Genomic DNA, 20,292 nt, shown 5'->3' on the forward strand with positions numbered 1-20,292 from the left:
AAAAAATTAAATTAAAGTGACTTTCCGTAAAATAAATGTCTCTTCGATTCATGCTGTTACAGCAAATATGTCGACCAGAATTCAATATAATTTAGAATTCATAAAACAAGAGGAATTCCGAGTATATGCATTTTGTCAGTAGGAAAGCCATGTAAATATAATTACCACTGCCATTGAGAAATTCCTGTTCAAACATGCATCTAGTATACCAGCTAAGCACAGAAAGGTACAACAGGAAACCTTTCAGTTCCTTGTAAAAACTAATCACTTCAAAATATTTGGTAATATCGATCGTCTCGGTATGGTTAAAAGAACAATCTGGAAAAAAACCCAAAGAAATCATCATAAAAGTTATTCGTACACTACAGAAGTCACTTAAATGGTATGATTATATGAAAATAAAGGAACAGTGAGTTGAAAATCTTTACTATTCTTATTTTTAAACCTATTTTTACCTGTATTAACCACTTACGAAGCAGGAAATAGCCTTTTCTTTTTAAAGTAAAGCCAAAGTGCAACTTGACCAATTGCGTTCTCATTATATGCAAGATTTAAAAATTTGTTTTGGCTTTTTTACCCTGTAATCCTCAATATATCTGCAGTCCATTCCATTTAATCTACATCCCAATCAGAGTTGTGAAAGAGTTCTAAACGATAAGAGTATGAAATACACAAGGCTTTGATTTCACGTCCACATTCTGACCGGATATGGCTTCGAATTAATACGACCCACATTGCCAAACGGGTGCCTCGCTTCGTTCATAGAAGACTAAAAATGACCATATATCTATACTAGAGTCACCTTTAAGGATCTAAACATAGATATACCCATTTTATTTGTAAAAAAACGAGTGCAAGACGTCATACGAGTATACAGCATTTATGCAGAATTCACTAAAATCTAACTTAAACAACATAAAAGGAAAGTGTGATATACATCAATGAGACAGCAATCATAACAAATTAACTCATCATAGATACCAGGACTAAATTTTGTATAAACAATACACACATACAAAAATCCATCCCAAAGATGTTCCTGTGTCTGTCACGTACTGATTCTTAATCAAAGTCACTTCAGAGAGTTGACACAGAGGAGAAAAGAAATTAAAATAAAAATCATGTTAATATATGAATACAAAAAATAATAGTTAATTTAAATGAAGCTTAAATAGACCAAGGTGCATTAGTAAAAGTGAGATCGGTATCCTAAATCGGGACGTGAAAATATAATTAATTGAAATTAAATTAAAAAATAAAATTCATATTCTACCAATGCATCGAGTATGGAATATTTATTTACTCGAGACAGTTACAAAAATACGCGTTGTTCGCCAATATGTTTTAGATATATGACATTGTACGGTGGAATCTGTTTCGCTAATGATTTGAAGACGATATGAAGAGAAACTCCATCCTTATTCTCGATTGATCTGCAAGAAGCTTTGTGATTATTTATATGTGGGGTCATCAGGCATTGTAACTTTTTTTCTTGATGTCATAATAGAAATTAAGAGGAAATCACACAAATAAAGAACTGAGTTCAATCGAACCACACGTTGAATACAAGTAAATATTTTCTAAAATAAAAATATAAAATCTGTCATGAAATTTACGAAAATTTTGCACATAACAGATATAGCACATCAGATGTACTGTGGAGTCATTTATTTTCGTTGGTATCAATTTTCATGGATTGACGAAAACTTGCGTTTTTTGTGGATATTTGATTTCGTAGTTTTGCCAATATTTTGATACAAAGCCTATGGAAAATCTGTTATTCGTTGAACATTTGAATTCGTGGTTGACCTATACCCACGAAACCCACGACAATTGGTATTTCAACGAATATAAGAAATCCCAAGTAGTTTAGTGGATAATTAATAAGTTTGTGCCAATGCCAGATTATTTGCTTACCATGGACTTCCCGAATTTGTCCTTTACAATAAGTAATTTCCAGTTCCATTTGCGCTACTGAAAGAAATTTAAAAAGACATTAGTTTAGTTTGTGTGCATTTAAAAGATATTCTATGCGTAGTATACATCAACAACATAAAAAAAAAGTACAGTCATGTTAATATACTAGTAACTGTATTTATGACTTTCAAGAGTATATTTTGAATGAAATCACATCTTTATTCCAACATATCCGTTTGAAGAGTCAACTCTTTATGGATTACCCATGTAGATGTTGAAAAGACTGAATCGTGTTTCAGGCTTTAAATCGGATAGGCGTGAATAAGAATAGCATCATTTTACAAAGCTACATGTATGTCATCGGACATATATTGGGGGTTACGGCTGTTGTATTTACTTTTTAAAGAGGGTTTAACTAGTGCTTTAGTATGCAAAAACCCTTTTTAATCTCGTTTAGTTGAATAACAGAATGTATTAAGAATGACGCATAAATAAGATCTTTTAAGAAGGCTAAATAGTAGCTTTGTTCTTCAGATGTACTGGCTTACATTTTAATAAGATCTCAGTCTGTCGTATTTAATTATATATCCATGTTAGAAAACATTTTTGGTGGGTTTGTTTCATAATGTAAAACTAATAAGATAACTTACATAATTAAACTGTTTGAGGAAATTTACCTGTAAAATCTAGATTTATATTCTTTGGTATCTCTGGTACTTCCAGCTTTGCTTTATCTGTAGAGCATTCTGAATCAAGAATCGGTTCATTTCGTCGGCATATTATTTTCTTGTTATTGTTATCTTCAGTGATGTAGTTATGAGAAGTCACTTCTAAAATGTATTTAATGTATATTGAAATGAAATGAAAATGTTAAAATGTCAAAATGAACCTGCAGAATCACATCTGTCTTCGATTCAACATTATGGATATTACCCAAACGATTTACTGATAATAATGTTAATCATAATTTTAAGGCGAAACGGAACACAAAATCAATCGTCTACATGGACATCTGATACATATGTTGAGGCATTTGAGCATATATATGAAAGATCAAATACATGTTTGTGCATCTCCTTATCACGTCTGTCGACATTGTTCGGAATATAGAGAAGAACGAAACAGATCGTTAGGGATAAATAAATGGTGGTTCAGTTAGGCTTGCAATTGGATCTTGAGGAAATCAGGTATAGGATCGTGATTGCAATTTTAAGGAGATCCAATCTTTGAAAAACTACGTTGTATTATCAAAAGGCGGGAGAAATTAGCAAAATAATATATATTCGGTTAAAATTGTCCAAACTTTTATTCAGTATCTAACAAAAAACAACTGCGCCATGAGTGCATGATACGCCCGACGTCTTGTGTGGAAGTTTTATCAATAATCATCAATGCTTTCTGAGAAAGTTTTAAACAATAACCATTTATTGTTTTTGAGACGTGGCGGGACATGTGAACCCCCACTCCCTTCCCCCTGTGTTTTGTTGTTACAAAAAACTAAATATCACTAAAATGAAATTTTGAATCAAACCAAAATATACAGATCTTTAGATTAATATAACAAAGAAGTCTGTAAAGTTTTAAGCAATAATCATAAATCGTTTTTGAGATACGGCACGACATGTAAAAAAAACTTCACCCTTTTTTACAAAATACTCAATAACTCAAAAATGAAATTTTGAATCATCACCAAAAAGTATACAGATATTAAGATTAATATAACTAGAAGTTGTAAGCAATAATCAAGAATCGTTTTTGAGATACGGTGCGACATGTGAAAAAAAACACACCCCTGTTTAAGTTACAAAGTGCCGTAACTCAAAAAGTTTTAATCTTATTTTTACCAAAAAGTATACAGATCATTTGACCATCATAAGAAACAACTGTATAAAGTTTCATGAAATTTGTATAAGTCGTTCTCAAGTTACGGTGCGACTGGATAAGCCGGGCAGACAGACGGATAGACGGGCAGACAAACGGACGGACACATGACATTTGTTTACCATAATACGTCCCGTCAAAATTTTGACGGGCGTATAAAAATTAGAATTACGAAGTTCTCCGTTGTAAATATGTTTGGTAATCTATGGAGGTGAATGACTACATGTAAGTTCTAAAAACATATAGGATGCGAAATGTTTGAATGTATAAGATGTCTATAAAAGTTATATACAAAAAAACTTTTTTTACATATTATGTACAATGTTTACCTTGTTTCCTATAAACTTTGCTTTCTTTGCAATTGGTTATCTTGTGCATGTCATTCAGAAACGTTATGCACAACTTTGTGTGATTCAAACTTTGTTTTGTTTCCAGTTCCCTCTTCTCTTTCTCTTCTCCAATATATCGTAGTAGATTGTCATGTTTTTCTTCAATACATTTCTGAAATCTTTTATCGTTTTCAATACATATGTCTATTTTAGCATCTAAAACTTCTATTCCAAACTGCATTGCTTCTTTCGTGTCCATGAGTTCATGAAGTAACTCCTGTACAGTAACCAAAATATGTCAAAGAAACTAATTGCCAAAAAAATGTTTAACTCGAAGTGCACTTCTATCTTGCATTTTTCGTCATTAGTGAAAGTTTTTCAGTATTTCTATTATGCAGATTAATTTTTCTTGTAGATTAATACCCAAATCTACTGGTAAGCATCGTTTGTATGTGCATCCTGAAACTTGGATCTCAGAAATACTGCCCTTTTCAATCAAAGATACTTCACGACATTAACCTTTTACAGGTGTTGTAAGACTTACTGATTTGTTTTTAAATGGACAACAGATGTAGATGCGAGAACATGTTGCATTGCTTTCAAATTATTTGTCTTTTCTTATTTTCCTTTATCAGGATAAATTATATAGTGTTGGTCCGGCTGGTAGCGCTTTTTTTTTATTAGTGCTTCAGTTTTATGATATATGTTCTAGATAGGGACAGGGTGTTTGTGCGCACGTGGCTGGTCTAACTAAACCACATTTTATGCATGTACCAACTCGGGCTATCTTGATCATGTGTTGGTTATTGTTGTATGTCTGGGTTTTAAGGAATGTGATTTCTTGTACTCCATGATATTTCTGGTAATCCTCTTTACGAATTATTATTTTATTTCATGATAAATGCTAATTTTGAAATTGGTGGATATCATATCTATACAACGAACATATAATATAAAATTGATGTTAAACAACTGATACTAAAAAGAAACATTGAACTAATTTAAACCATATTGCAGTGAAATTTATTTCTCCGAGGTTTTTAGTTCTATAACAAAGCATCAAATATGTGCGTTGTTATTTTTAGTCTGCAGCGGTTTTACTGAAATCATTATTAGAAAGAACTGGAATTTAAGAAATTAATCAACCCTCTTTCTCTTTTTTTTTTTTACTATCTACATGTATGTACACAGAATTATATTTATAGTTCAGTACTTACTTCTTTTTGTTGAATTTCAATTAGCAATTCTGTGTGCCACTGCTTACACATTTTCATGTCCAACGGACCAGTTTTTTGATGATATATTTGTCGTTCTGCTTCTGTTTTAAAGCCAACTGCTTCGGCTATTTCAAGTATACAGTTTTCCATACCTTCCCAAAGATGGTTAAAATCGTCGAATGGAATTTGTGCAGATACTGTATGAGCTACAACATCGTTTCGACGTTCTCCTAAAGTTTCAATGCAATTTCGAAGTGGACAAAAATAGTTTGTGAGAGAATTCAATAAGGTAACATCTCTTTGTGCCACGTTCTCGTGTGTTAAACCTGGCTCCGCTTTATATGTGCACGAATGAATTTGATGACTTGGAGTAAGGCACACATTTGGGATTTTGATAAATAACTTTCTGAACTGTTCTTTGTTTATGAAATTCGCATGTGGTGGTATGTACCCAGTTCGACAAATACAACATGCACAACTTGGTCGCCATATGTGAAACAAGTTATGTTTCTGTCTGTTCAGGAAATTTTCGAAACTATGTTGATAAGAAACAAGAAAACAACGCCAAAACTCATCTCGACAAAAATTTATAAGAATAAATTTTAAAAGAGTGAAATCAAGGTCATTAATTCTAATATTCCTATTTGCAAAACAACAACACAATTGTTTGTTTCTATTATGCTTATGTCCGTTTTTACGCTGTGCTTTGTCGTCAGTTTCGAATACTATCATAATTTGCTTCTTTCTGAGAATTGATTTGGATGAAGGATTGTCTAAACATATACAACACTTTTTATTGGAATAGAAATGAAAAATATCATGTTGATGGTCATCAATGAACTCGAAAAATGTTTTATTCATACGAATAAGATATTGTTCCATCAATTTTCCACATATAGGTGTCGCATTGTCATGTAGCAATCCAGATATTCTGTTATAGTTATCTCTTTCATTGTGTTCATGCATTATAAACTATTTTCATCTGTGTTCAATGTATCGGCCTCACTCATTGAAGGTCTGCAACATATGAACGCAACATATACATAAATAACATCATATGTGTACAATTATTCGGTATGCAGGAAAATATTCCTACAAAAAAAATAAGACTGTCTGAATTCGTGTGTGAAAATACGGCATCTAACTTACATAACTAAGTATACCGATATTTTTAATTCCTAGCTTATTAAATTGCCCTACTCTAGATAAGTTACAAAAAAAAACGGAAAACACATATTAAAAGATATTTTCGTACACAACAGAATTTCTTAATGTACATAATTATGGATTTTAGTTAACTTTTACAATCATCTGTGAACCTGTTGCTCTTGCAATTCAACATGTTAACACCCAATCATAAAAGAAAAGTATGTATCTTTAACTTTAAATAACATGAAAAAGGGACAGGCAACACATTGTCCTATTCAAATAAAAAATGTATCCGTAGCTCTGAACTGACAGGATAAACTCATCAAGGTTATCTTTGTAACCAAACTGTTGTCTAATGAAATTCATTATCCCAGCTTTTTTAGCTATACTTCAATTATATACAACTGATTTATAAAAATCTTTTTAAGACTTGTTGTTTTGAAACAATGCAGTCCAGTCAGCACCCTTGGAAAATGATATTAGTACATTGCAACTGCTCAACTCACTGAAACTCACAAAAGAACTTGGTCTATATCAAAATATCTTACTTGAGCAAAATTATAACTTCTGTTAATTCACTTGACCCTTAAAACATACATAGAATACTTTAAGCTTTAGAGTAATGAATATTTAGGTGAAAATATGTTAAAAAAATCTTGTAAAATATAACTGTGCAAACGTGTCAATATTTCATTTTATATGTCGCATGTATACTACTGAATAATGAGGTCAGTGATGTAGAAAACGACGAATCAAAGATTTCAACTTTATATATTATAACTAATATAGAACAATGGTGTTGTTTGAAAGTTTAGGTTAAGTAGTTCAAACATCAAATTTTTTTCTAAGTAGGTTTATTAATTTCGAAGTTAGAAACTAGGACAGCAAAAACCAGAAAGATTTTATTGTCGACAAAACTGTTCACCTTACAACTAGTATGACTTTCTCAGATAATAAAAAGAAAAATCAGGGCCAAAATAACTAGAAAATTAAAGTGGCCATTACTGTTAAACTAAAATAAATAAAATTAACACGAGAAATGGTTAAGAATAATGCCTAGCTAGAACGGGACAGAAAAACTGTTATAAGGCCACACATTGGCATACATTTTTGAAATGCATGTAATTTTCTAAATTAAATGTATAAATAATAGTGTGGATAAACATTTTTTTTTCGTCATTTCTTGCCCTAATGTCCTTTTTTCCTTCCTGTCGCCATTTCTTCTGAGTTGCCAAGCTATCCTGAAAACCCTATCTAGACACGGCACTTGCCTCAGGATTTTTTCTCTATATACCGTAATATATTTTCGGATACAAGTGTCTAAGGTATACAGGTAAATTGTTTTCTGATACAAGTGCCTAAGGTGTACAGGTAAATTGTTTTCTGATACAAGTGCCTAAGGTATATAGGTAAATTGTTTTCTGATACAAGTGCCTAAGGTATACAGGTAAATTGTTTTCTGATAGAAGTGCCTAAGGTATACAGGTAAATTGTTTTCTGATACAAGTGCCTAAGGTATATAGGTAAATTGTTTTCTGGTAGAAGTGTCTAAGGTATACAGGTAAATTGTTTACTGATACAAGTGCCTAAGGTATATAGGTAAATTGTTTTCTGATACAAGTGCCTAAGGTATACAGGTAAATTGTTTTCTGATACAAGTGCCTAAGGTATACAGGTAAATTGTTTTCTGAAACAAAAGCCTAAGGTATACAGGAACATTGTTTCATGAGACATTTCTGAGACAAAATCCTAAGGTATACAGGAACATTGTTTCATGAGACAAAAGCCTACGTATACCTTTTATATCATGTGCTACATGTATAAAACAGTTACGACGCTAGATAAAAACTGACAAGGAAAGGTAACATCCGACCACCGAAAGCTTGATTTTGGTCGAGCCTAGGTAGTCTAGCGCACCGGGCATAGTGCAAGGCGGTTTTCTGCCACGATATGTCAGTAGCAGGAGTACGAATCACAGCCAGAAAAGAACAAATATTAAAAAAACTTTCTATGTTGGGCTGTTATTTATCAAATATATATAAATATATATGAAATTATTTTTTTGAGATTTGAGGCCTGTGCATCATTATTCAAGGTTTCAGTTTTGGTTTTTTTAGTTCATTATCACTTCATCTTGTACAGTCTTCTGCATTTTTCACATTCTCGCCTTTTATGTTTTGGCTTTCGTATAGTATCTTTGCACAAACATAATAGAATGCAATATGTTTTTTCTCCAAATTTCAGAGCCCATAAAGATCGTATATATAAATATATATATAATAAAATTGATACATTTACAATAATAAAACAATGCAATATAATATTATAATATTAAATAAATTCTAATAAAACAACTGTCGTATGAGGCTTTAACTATTTATCTTGAATATAGTTATTGAATCGTCGCAAAATATGCAATAGGTTATTGATTTTTTATTAAATTGTGTTCAAATAGAAATAACATATTGATTTTGACAAACTCATCAAAACTATCTAGTACGTCATTCTTATTGACGGTTGTTGACCTAGATATTCTTTTAACTAAACATGTTCACATTCTTAAGCTTTCCACATTCTTATGTGAAGAGACATAAAATTTAAAATGACTATTTAGGGTGAATAAGCACAGATCAGTATTCATTGTTTGCCAATCATATGGACGATTTATTGAAAGTTGTTTACTTGATATCTAATAATTTATCAATAAACACAGTAATTTTGAAAGTCGTTCTTAATGTTAAAAGACTTTACAAACCTGTTTCCTTTTCACAAGTACTAAAAGTCCGTCGTGGTAAGGAGCATTATTCAAAGGTATGTTAAAAGAATACGGAAGCTACACAGTCTCCATTAATTATACGTAACTCAACACGTGATCACAGGTTTATGTACTCTATGAGGGTCTCAACTAACGAACTAACTAATTTCATTCAGTATAAAATCCAGTACAAAAGGATCATCGCCGAAACACATGAACACATAAAAAACATATACAAAACAAAGCAAAAATAAAACATAACATAACGGACCAGGGGCGGATCCAGGATTTTCGGTATGGAGAGCGCAAACTTAAATTTTCGACGAACGGAGCGAGGCGAAATTGTTTTGGAGGTATTATTTTCGAAATTATTGAAATATTCTTCTAGAGAGGGTGCAATGTAGATATCTTGCCAAGCGTGGCGAGAAATAAATATTTTGTGGTAAAATAAGCGAGAAATTTAAGTTTCAAGCTAAACCCGCATAAATCCACCCTTGACAATCTGTAATCACTATAATTAATAAGAAATCTGCGAGCTTCTATTCATTGACTCAATAATAGCTCACCGACAAATATAAGATTTTGAAAACAAGAATTTCTACTTTTGCCAGCGATTTTTAATTGTCTTTTCTTAATTTTTATTTTCTTCTATTTCCGGAGGTCGTGTCAAACTTTTTATATACATTTCTACCGCAAACCAGTAAAATCAGAATCAGGTCCTTGCGAAGATATGTTCATTTTCGTGAGATCCTATGTAATACGAGGGGGGCAAGGGGTTTAGCTGTTATGCTGTTATGAGGCATTTTAATCCTTTGTTATCTGTTATTCTGAAAATATATTTGCTGTTAGCTGTTATTGTCTTATTCTTTGTTAGCTGTTATTGGGTTTTTAGTTTTTTTGTTATCTGTAATTGTGATAATGTATTTGCTGTTAACTGTTATTGAAAATTGGGATGTTAACATTTTTGAGACAGCCAAAATTCGGTAGAAATTGAAGATCATTGGACATTGGAGTCTACCACTACTTATATGCTGGTCCCGTATTTGCAGACATGGGGTAATTGAAATATGTAATTGTAATTGACTGTAATTAATTACAATTTATCATGTAATTGAATGTAATGTGTAATTGAGCATTTTTTCAATTACATGTAATTGAATGTAATTAATTACATAGCCAAAATTGCCTGTAATTGACAATTACTTTTCAATTACAAGTCAATTACATTTGAAATTTTGGATCAAAAGATTAAATCTTGTGTTTTCTCAAAAAATTATTAAAAGCAATAATCTTAACAAATGTTGTAAGCTGACAAAGAAAAGCCTTCACAGTATACTTTCTGTATTAACACAACCATGGTAGATTCTTCATTTTGTATTGAATGATAAAAAAAATGTAGACACATGCCATAATTTTAAAAGAAACCACTAGGAAGTCACTGTCTTGACCTTAATTAGTAGATTTAGATAGATATTTTAAGATATTGATTTAACATAATTAACTTTATTCAAGGACTTAAATAACCAATAAATATAACCTCTGGCTATTTGTTTTATTACAAACTATATAATGACTGTTGTTAAACAGATATAAGGCTAATTAGAGAGAGATAAATATACCCCTAGGGCCTATAGGTACATGTTTAAATTCTTGAAGGGATAATGCATATGACAAAATCTCACTTGCAAAATTTGTTCACTATATATATGAATGTTGAAAGAAAACATTTTATCAGATTTAAAAATGAGCTCCAAGAGTGTACTGGAACATTTTACTGTTCCTGATGACTTCCAAAATGGAAATACTTTCAAAGAAAAATGTATGCATTGTGGCACCCTCATTAGTGGAAGTTATAAAGTTACATCCAACTTTGTTACACATATGAAGGTAATACTATATAAGAATTTTAAAAATTAATAAATTCATAATGCTTCTTTTTCATTTCTAATCAGATTTCATTTATCTTATATCCTCTAATAGCTTACATTTAAATTTGGAAAATATTTTGTTTATTAAATTAATTAGTTGTGATTAAAACTAAAGTTTATTTTTGTTTTAAGAAGTCAGATTTCTAAATCACTTATTTAAGATAAATAATTTGAATAAGCTGGGATAAAAATGAAAATCATTTCAAAAAATAAAAAATAGTGCTCTTTTTTTGTATCATTTACAATCAAATAAATTTAAATAAATGTTCATAGCTTTCCTTTCAAATGTAATTGAAGTAATTAATTACATTTGCCAAGTAATTGGAATGTAATTAATTACATTGGTAAAAAAAGTCAAATGTAATGTGTAATTTAATTGAAGATTTTGTAATTGTAATTGAATGTAATTAATTACTTTCAAATGTAATTGACCCCATGTCTGCGTATTTGGAGAAGGATTCCATTAACATATACCCATCACAAAAGTGATGTCCAGGACAATTCCATTATATCTTACGATTATCCTTCGTAAAAGCTTTTATATTATATGGTACATAGACTCAGCTCTTTTCAAAGCAGAACCAACTACATTGTACAATGAAAGTTCCCACCATGTACTAGGTTCCGAAGCTGCACATAACTCATTACAATTAAAGATGTATTTCAACTTCAAGCCATATAGTTCCCCTATTGAACTATGTATTCTACTTACTAGTAGACTTGGTACAATCAAAAACCTGATAAAAATTTGTTCAAATGAGGCCTTTGGAAAATAGTGGAATAAATTACTTTTGGAGTGTCAAAATTGGTCCTACTTGATAAATTGCATGCTTATAATTGGTGCTTTTGATTTTTCTACCCAACATACAACTTCGCCTCATAGTCTTATTCAGAAAAATTCACACACCTCATTAAATGGGCATTTAAAAAAGTCAGAATGCGAATATATATATTCAAACTCTTTCAGGTTATTTTTTAATAGCAACAAACAAAAGAACTATGTCAACTGGACCTACTTTGATACCATAACTGCCCTTGAATTTTTAATAGATATAATTTTTGTCTCTTTGACATATTCCTCATTTCCATTCTCAATTTTATTACACATTATTTAAATTACAAACATGTGTGAGTTTTGATATTTGTACAAAAATAAATGCTAAAAAAGTATTACATAACAAATAAACAGCTACGCCATGAGTACATGATACGCCCGTCACCTTTTTGAAATATTCGATAACTTCTCAATGTCATATCAGATATTTATAAAAATCAGTCAATATATATCATGTATATAAACAATACATCAAAGTTTCATGAGAACTACAGAGAACATTTTTGAGTTATTGTCCGAAAACTGGAAAATACCATCTTTTTTAATGAATAAACCCCTTAACTGAATAACATTAAAACGGAAATAAAAAAAAATCGAAAGGGCGCTTACAACAATAGACATAAACTATTCAGCAAAGTTTCATGAGAACTGCTGAAAATGTTTTTGTGTTAATGTCCAAAAACTAGAAAATCCCCCCCTTTTAATTAATAAAAATCCTTAACACGGAAATGTAAAATCTAAAATTGATAAAAATTGAAAGGGAGCTCATTTCAATAGATATAAACAATTCACCAAAATTCCTTGCAAATTTGTGAAAGGATTTTTGAGATATTATCAGAAAACTGGAAAAAACACCATTTTTATTGAATCAAACCCCATTACTCAGAAACTTAAAATCTAAAATTTACAAAAAAAAACAATAGGGAGCTCACGTCAATAGATATAAACAATTTCCAAAAATTTTATGTTGGTTAAAGAATGTTTGAGTTAATGTCCGACATGTTGATGACGGACGGACAAGAATATACCAAATACATATCTAGATAATTACATAATTCTGAAAACCATGTTCATAGAAAATGGAATTCATTACAAAGGATTTTACCCGTAATAAGAAATACTGGATTTGTCAAGGACCCGACTTATTTTAATATTTCATTTACTGTTATCTGTTTTTGTCCATTTCAATTCCTTGTTATCTGTTATAAGCCAAATCAATTTGCTGTTTTGCTGTTATTAGGACCCCCCTTGCCCCCCCTCTAATACGGTAGTACGGGTTGGGGGCCTTCACCGTTTATGCATGCTTCGGCAAACTTTACAGGTTGAAAGTGAGAAACATATATTGATATCATACAGAGATGTTAAACAATGATACAATTTAATAAACGAACCTTTCGCTTGAACCAGTATTCCTATCTTTCATTAAGAAAGAATTTAAACAGGACTGTTTTCTTGGCCGTGCCATAATGAAATAACCAACCCAACCGCAGGTAGGGCACTTTCGCCTACTTCGTGGGAAACTGAGGTAGGGTTGTTTTTGAACTTATCAAAGAAATTGTTTATAAAATCCGCAACTACCATGTCACATGGTTTTACTTGAACTGCTAAAAGCTTATGATATTTTTTCACCAAACGTAGCACGCCCGCCACGCCCCCGCCTAAATCCGCCCTTATAACTGTCATATTCAGTATGTGGCTAGTCTGACATAGACAGTAGGTCACGTAGTCATGCACTGGTGGTAAGCGGATGGTCGTAACTAAGTAACTAAAAGTTACGACCATCTGAATATGGGAGACAACTCTAGGGATAAGTTTTTCTTTTCCGATTTTCGTGCAGTAAAAGGTTCATTTGAGTCAAACCGCTTGTCTCATATACACATATCGTGAGTTCGTTGTTATTGAAACCAAATTTGACACATAAAATCATTCCAATTTTCGTAAAATAGTTATGCAAAAATTCGAGCATGATGGTCGTAACTTTAACTTGTGATGGTCGTAATGTCAACTACAGTATTTTGGATGATGGTCGTAACCGACACAAGATGGTCGTAACTTTGAAAGATATCCGTAACTCAATTATTTAGACGAACTTTTACCAAGCTATTTTAAAAGTACTGTGCACATGCATAACCATGTTAATAAACTCAGTTGTTATATAAAGTTTACTACAAAAAATATTATTTCATTTGTTACTCTGATAATGGCATGCAGATATTAAGTTAAAGAATTATCAATCATACATTTTTTATATGTTCCAAACGACCATCATTTAGGAGAAACAGTGAAAACTAATCAACTCGCATACTGTACGTTAAGGCATGAAATTGTTGAATATTTGCTTTCAGATTTTTTTTTATTTACGACTTTTTATTTCCTGCAATCATGTCGGCAGATGAAATTATTAAACGTACAATTTTGAACAATCTTCTTTAATTTTTAATCAGCTATTGCAGTTTTTTAAACCATTGGCTTTCAAATATTCGGCTTTTTGTGAATCATGATTAATGAAAATCCACAAATGCCTGGTGTTTTTATCGTGTTGTCTTTATTTTTTATCGATTGCATGACGATCTTGCGGTATATCATTGATAATTGTTCTAAGTATTGGTTCAGAATAAAAACTTAATCCATGGTGTCGAAATGAACATTGTGTTAACCTAGAAAGTATGAATAAGGTTGAGATATTTTGCAATGCTACACGCGTTGAATTTAAGAGTAAGATCAAATATCAGTAGTTTGTAGACAGGCTTGTAGCCAGGATAATACTACAAGGTAGAACTAAATGTACTGCGGCAAATATTACATACATATATGCAGGTATATATTTTACAATGATACACGCTTTGAATTTAAGAGTAAGATCAAATATTAGTACTTTATAGCCAGCCTTGTAGCTAAGATAATATTACAAGGTAGAACTAAATGTACTGCGGCAACTATCACATACTTATGCAGGTTGAAAATAATATTTATGTTATATGTTTATATTGTATGAATGTACTCAGATTTAAAAAACCAGCACGCTGAGTTGAAGCATAAAGATCTATCTTTAAAATATTATCCTGGCTACAAGCTATGTATGAATACTGTTTGCTGAAGTCCTTTTGCTGAAATTCAAACAAAATAAAATACATTATCATCAGTATATAGTAAACAATGTAAATTGCTAACCCCTTTAATATTCTTTAGAAAGAAGTTTAAGGATTCATACTGTGAAGGAATTTTTTTAACTCGTGTAGTAATTTTGACTCTAAATATGCCTCCTCTAGTAGTGGAAAGATGATCCCAAATTATCAAGCCTGTGCCAGTATCTGATCATAGACTTTGCAATGACAAAATACAGAGTGAATCTACCGAGTTAAGAAAGATTGGCAAAATGTGTTTCTCTTTTGGTAACATCAAGTAAATGTTTACAAAATTCAATGCGTAGTCTTTCTGAAAGAATCTTAGGATAAGCCTGATCTACATTTGTAGTCATAGATTTTTGTTTTTTTAAAGGGTTGAAATATCCCCAAATTTTAGTGCTATATAAGAGAATAGGTTTTATTGTATGCTCAAAAACATGAAGGCTGTTTTTTAAACTTGGATTCAGTGACAGAAAGTCCTTGCGTAGCTTATGGTAAGCTTTTAACGCCTTATTATACAATTCTCTCTGAGCGAAGGAAAAAAATCCAGATGCACTAAAAGTTATTCCTTAATATTTACAATGTTGAGCGCAATCAATAAGTCTGTTATTAAAATAAAAATCATGTTTGATATGTCTGCCTGTTTTGTTAAAAACAAACACCTTGGTTTTATTGGGATTAATTTTCAAACACCGATCTTAATCCATCAAGTTTACTTTGAAGTCCTTTTGCTGAAGTTGATAAAAGGCAAGATCATCAGCATATATAGTAAAGAATAGGCTGGTCGTGAATAAACAACAGCTGGATCAGGGGAACTTTTAACACAATCAGGAAGTTCATTTATAAAAAATTTAAACAAATTTGGACTCAAATTGTCTCCCTGTTTTACTCCAACTTTAGTTCTTAAGAGATCTCTTACCACTCTTACCATACTCTCTAACTATATTCAATAGCTTAAGTTATATCCCTGGGAGAATGACAGTATCAAAAGCCTTCTGGAAATCAACAAAGCAGGCAAACACTCTATCTTCTTTTGCATTACAATACTTACTTATAATAGTTTTTAGAATGAACATATGGTCAGATGGTCGTGTTTTCTTTTTTGTTTTTTATTTTTTGTTTTTTTTTTGTTTTTGTTTTTTTGGTAAACCCAATTTGGCTCTCATCAATGATATGATATTTATCTAAGGATTTACAAAGACGTGTATCAAGTATTTTATTAAACAGGCTTCCCCAATGAATCAGTAATTGTAATTCCTCGATAGTTATTAAGATCGGATGCATCATTCCCTTAATGAATTGGGAATAAAAAACCTGTGGTCCAGGGTTCATGGTATTTTCGATAAGAAAGACACAGATGTATAGCGGATAGCATGGTACCAATAGGCGTATTCAGAATTTTCTAAAACCACGGGTAATAATTATACCTGAACTTCGAAATTGCACCTTATAATCAGCTTGACTATATACCAAATGACAATACGACTTCTCAAAATCCAGGCTAAGAATAAGATGTATGTTGTTTAATTCGATTACGGACCTGCGAATTCGCGGATATGGTCTTGTCTCGAAAACGATCCCCATAACATTATTTTGACTCCTTACTTATGCTCTTTCGACTTCAATTTTAAATTGTAATGTTTCTTTTAAATTCCACCTATTAGGTACATACTAGTTTTCAAAAAGTTTATCTTTCCAATACATGCAAAATATAAAGAAAATAAATCAGGATACTGTTATTTCATGTGATGTCAAATTTGTTAAAAGCGCCTTCTCTTAATTCGTAACTAAGAATGATCATAACCAGAGCTGTGTGTTAAAATGAATTCTCCACTTTTGAGAATTTATATTGTTATTAAACTTAACAGCTTATAATTAGTTGCCTCTTGGTTGATTTTATACATTATATTTTAAGTAACAGTGACTGGTCAATTCATTTTGTATTGTTTTCTTTCCCGATTCGTTCCAATTTTCTTTCCTTTCGCACTTTACAGGTATCCCTCTCTTCACCTTTTTTAGTTTTTATCATTTAGTGAAATCAACTTCACAAATATATCATATAATATATTCATATAACAAAAGACACGTTTAAAACTCTTGACTTGTCTTATTAGGTCCTATTTAATAAAGAGTTACGACCATCACAATTTTTAAAGTTACGACCATTCTGAAAATTTTTGTTTTTTTAGTGACGACCATCATGCTCAAATTATTGAATGATCATTTTACGAAAATTGGAATGTTTTTATGTATCAAATTTTGTTTCAATATCAACGCACCGACGATAAGTATGTATGAGACAAGCGGTTTTACTGAAACATTTTTTTACTGCACGAAAATCGGAAAAGAAAAATTTATCCCTAGAGTTGTCTACCATCTTCGGATGGTCGTAACTTAAGTTACGACCATCCGCTTACCACCAGTGGTTATATAGGGGATTTTTTAAAAAGAATTTTGACTAAATATGTTACGTCGATTTCAAGGCGAACAAGATTGCATCAATTCAAGATTGTTTCCGCACTTTGAGGATAATTTGGATTGAATCATATGAACTTCATGCCTCGCTAGCTATAATAATTATTAATAAAAAAAAAACCGTCTCGCTTTAACAGTAGCCGAGAAAAGGGGACCGATATATCTAATAAACAGCTGCGCCATGAGCGCATGATACGCCCGACGTCTTGTGTGGAAGTTTTATGTAATAATCATAAATACTTTCTGAGGAAGTTTTAAGCAATAACCATTTATTGTTTTTGAGACACGGCGGGACATGTGAAACCCCCCCCCCCCCTCCCCCACCCTGTTTTTTTTTACAAATATCACTAAAATAAAATTTTGAATCAAGTATACAGATCTTTGAATTAGTATAACAAAGAAGTGTATACAGTTTCAAGCAATAATCATAAATTGTTTTTGAGATACAGCGCGACATGTAAAAAAAAAAACCTCCCCTTTTTTACAAAATACTCAATAACTCAAAAATAAAATTTTGAGTCATCACCAAAAAGTATACAGATCTTTAGATTAATATAACAAAGAAGTGTGTAAAGTTTTAAGCAATAATCATAAATCGTTTTTGAGATACGGCACGACATGTAAGAAACCCTTCCCCCTTTTTTACAAAATACTCAATAACTCAAAAATGAAATTTTGAATCATCACCAAAAAGTATACAGATCTTTAGATTAATATAACAAAGAAGTGTGTAAAGTTTTAAGCAATAATCATAAATTGTTTTTGAGATACGGCGCGACATGTAAAAAAAACCTCCCCCTTTTTTACAAAATACTCAAAAACTCAAAAATGAAATTTTGAATCATCACCAAAAAGTATACAGATATTAAGATTAACATAACTAAGAAGTGTGTAAAGTTTTAAGCAATAATCAAGAAACGTTTTGGAGATATGGTGCGACATGTGAAAAAAACACACCCCTGTTTTAGTTACAAAGTGCCGTAACTCAAAAAGTTTAAATCTTATTTTCACCAAAAAGTATACAGATCATTTGACTATCATAAGAAACAACTGTATTAAGTTTCATGAAATTTGGATAAGTCGTTCTCAAGTTAGGGTGCGACATGTTTACGCCGGACAGACGGACGGACACCGGACATTTGTATACCATAATACGTCCCGTCAAAATTTTGACGGGCGTATAAAAATGGCAATATTTGACGGAAACTATCAAAACATATTTTAGAATGATAACATTTAGATCCAATAGAATATGTTTGTATGAAATTTTATCTGTTTTAAAATAAAATTTCTCAGAATAATGATGTGCAGCAAATCCCTTTTATGAACATTTGGCTTAATTATGTATTTACATTTGTAGCTATATTTATCGAACCATTAGCGTTCATAAATAAACGTATCGAAGCTTACTGTTTATACCGTATATCCCGCAATAATATTCATTGAAGTCATTTTGACTCTCCGTTCGGAAAATAAGTTGATGTTTCTAATTTATACGACGATATTCGTTGAAATATTGAACAAAAAGATAATTTCATATCAACAACTGTGGAATGATGTATTGATTTTAAATGTACTTTTTCGGTAAACGTGAAATTTATTTGCGAGCTTTAGAAAAAGGACGAAAAGCGAGGCTTGCCGAATTTTCTCTAACTTGTGTAGCAGCGAGAACTTATATAATATGTGGTAAAAAGGGATTTTTCGTGGATAGTTATCACACCTTCCCAAGTTTTTGGTGGGGTTTGTGCAGCTCAGGTTCTAGTATTCTATGTTGTAAGATATGGTATGACTGCCAATGAGACAACTCATCACAGAGACCAAATGACATTGAAGTTAACAATTAAGGTCACTATTCGGTCCTCAACAATTAGCAAAATCCATACTCCATAGTCAATTATAAAAAGGCACTGAATAACAAATGTAAAAAAATTCAAACGAAAGAACTAACAGTGTGATGTATGTACAAACTGATGAATAATTACCACCACTGAATTACAGGCTACTGACTTGGCACAGGCACATAATACAGAATGTGGCGGGTTGAACAAGTTTGAAGGCGCCAACCCTCCCTTGACCTAGAACAGTGGTGTAACAGCCCAACAGAAGAACAAATCATATTAAAAAAAAAAACAGTTGAAAAGGGCTTAACCTTTGTCAGTTAACTGCTAGTAGTCTGTTGTTATTTATGTATTATTGTCATTTTATTTATTTTCTTTTGTTACATCTTTTGACATCAGACTCGGACTTCTCTTGAACTGAATTTTAATGTGCGTATTGTTATTCTTTTACTTTTCTACATTGGCTAGAGGTATAGGGGGAGGGTTGAGATCTCATAAACATGTTTAACCCCGCCGCAATTTTGCGCCTGTCCAAAGTCAGGAGCCTCTGGCCTTTGTTAGTCTTGTATGATTTTAAATTTTAGTTTCTTGTGTATAATTCGGAGTTTAGTATGACGTCCATTATCACTGTACTATTATGCATATTTTAGGGGCCAGCTGAAGGACACCTACGGGTGCGGGAATTCTCGCTACATTGAAGACCCATTGGTTGCCTTCGGCTGTTGTTTGCTCTATGGTCGGGTGGTTGTCGCTTTGACATATTCACCATTTCCTTTCTCAATTTTATTAAGTCATCAGATGGATACAAAACAGAAATATATCTATCACAGTGGACGTGAAAGG

The 20,292-nt window shown here is 31.7% G+C and overlaps 1 protein-coding gene across 1 annotated transcript; it reads right to left on the bottom strand.

Moving 5' to 3' along the window:
• Positions 1 to 91: 91 nt before the first annotated feature.
• Positions 92 to 9,336, bottom strand: LOC139492596 (uncharacterized). Its single transcript, XM_071280747.1, has 6 exons — positions 9,249 to 9,336; positions 5,345 to 6,361; positions 4,128 to 4,404; positions 2,595 to 2,747; positions 1,918 to 1,974; positions 92 to 318 (listed from the first exon to the last, which is right to left on the bottom strand). Exons 2-6 carry the CDS (start codon positions 6,308 to 6,310, stop codon positions 92 to 94), a joined length of 1,680 nt encoding a protein of 559 aa, XP_071136848.1. The 5' UTR covers positions 6,311 to 6,361; positions 9,249 to 9,336.
• Positions 9,337 to 20,292: the final 10,956 nt, after the last annotated feature.

The sequence above is a fragment of the Mytilus edulis genome, chromosome 10, assembly GCF_963676685.1.
Source record: "Mytilus edulis chromosome 10, xbMytEdul2.2, whole genome shotgun sequence".
Lineage (NCBI taxonomy): Eukaryota > Metazoa > Mollusca > Bivalvia > Mytilida > Mytilidae > Mytilus > Mytilus edulis.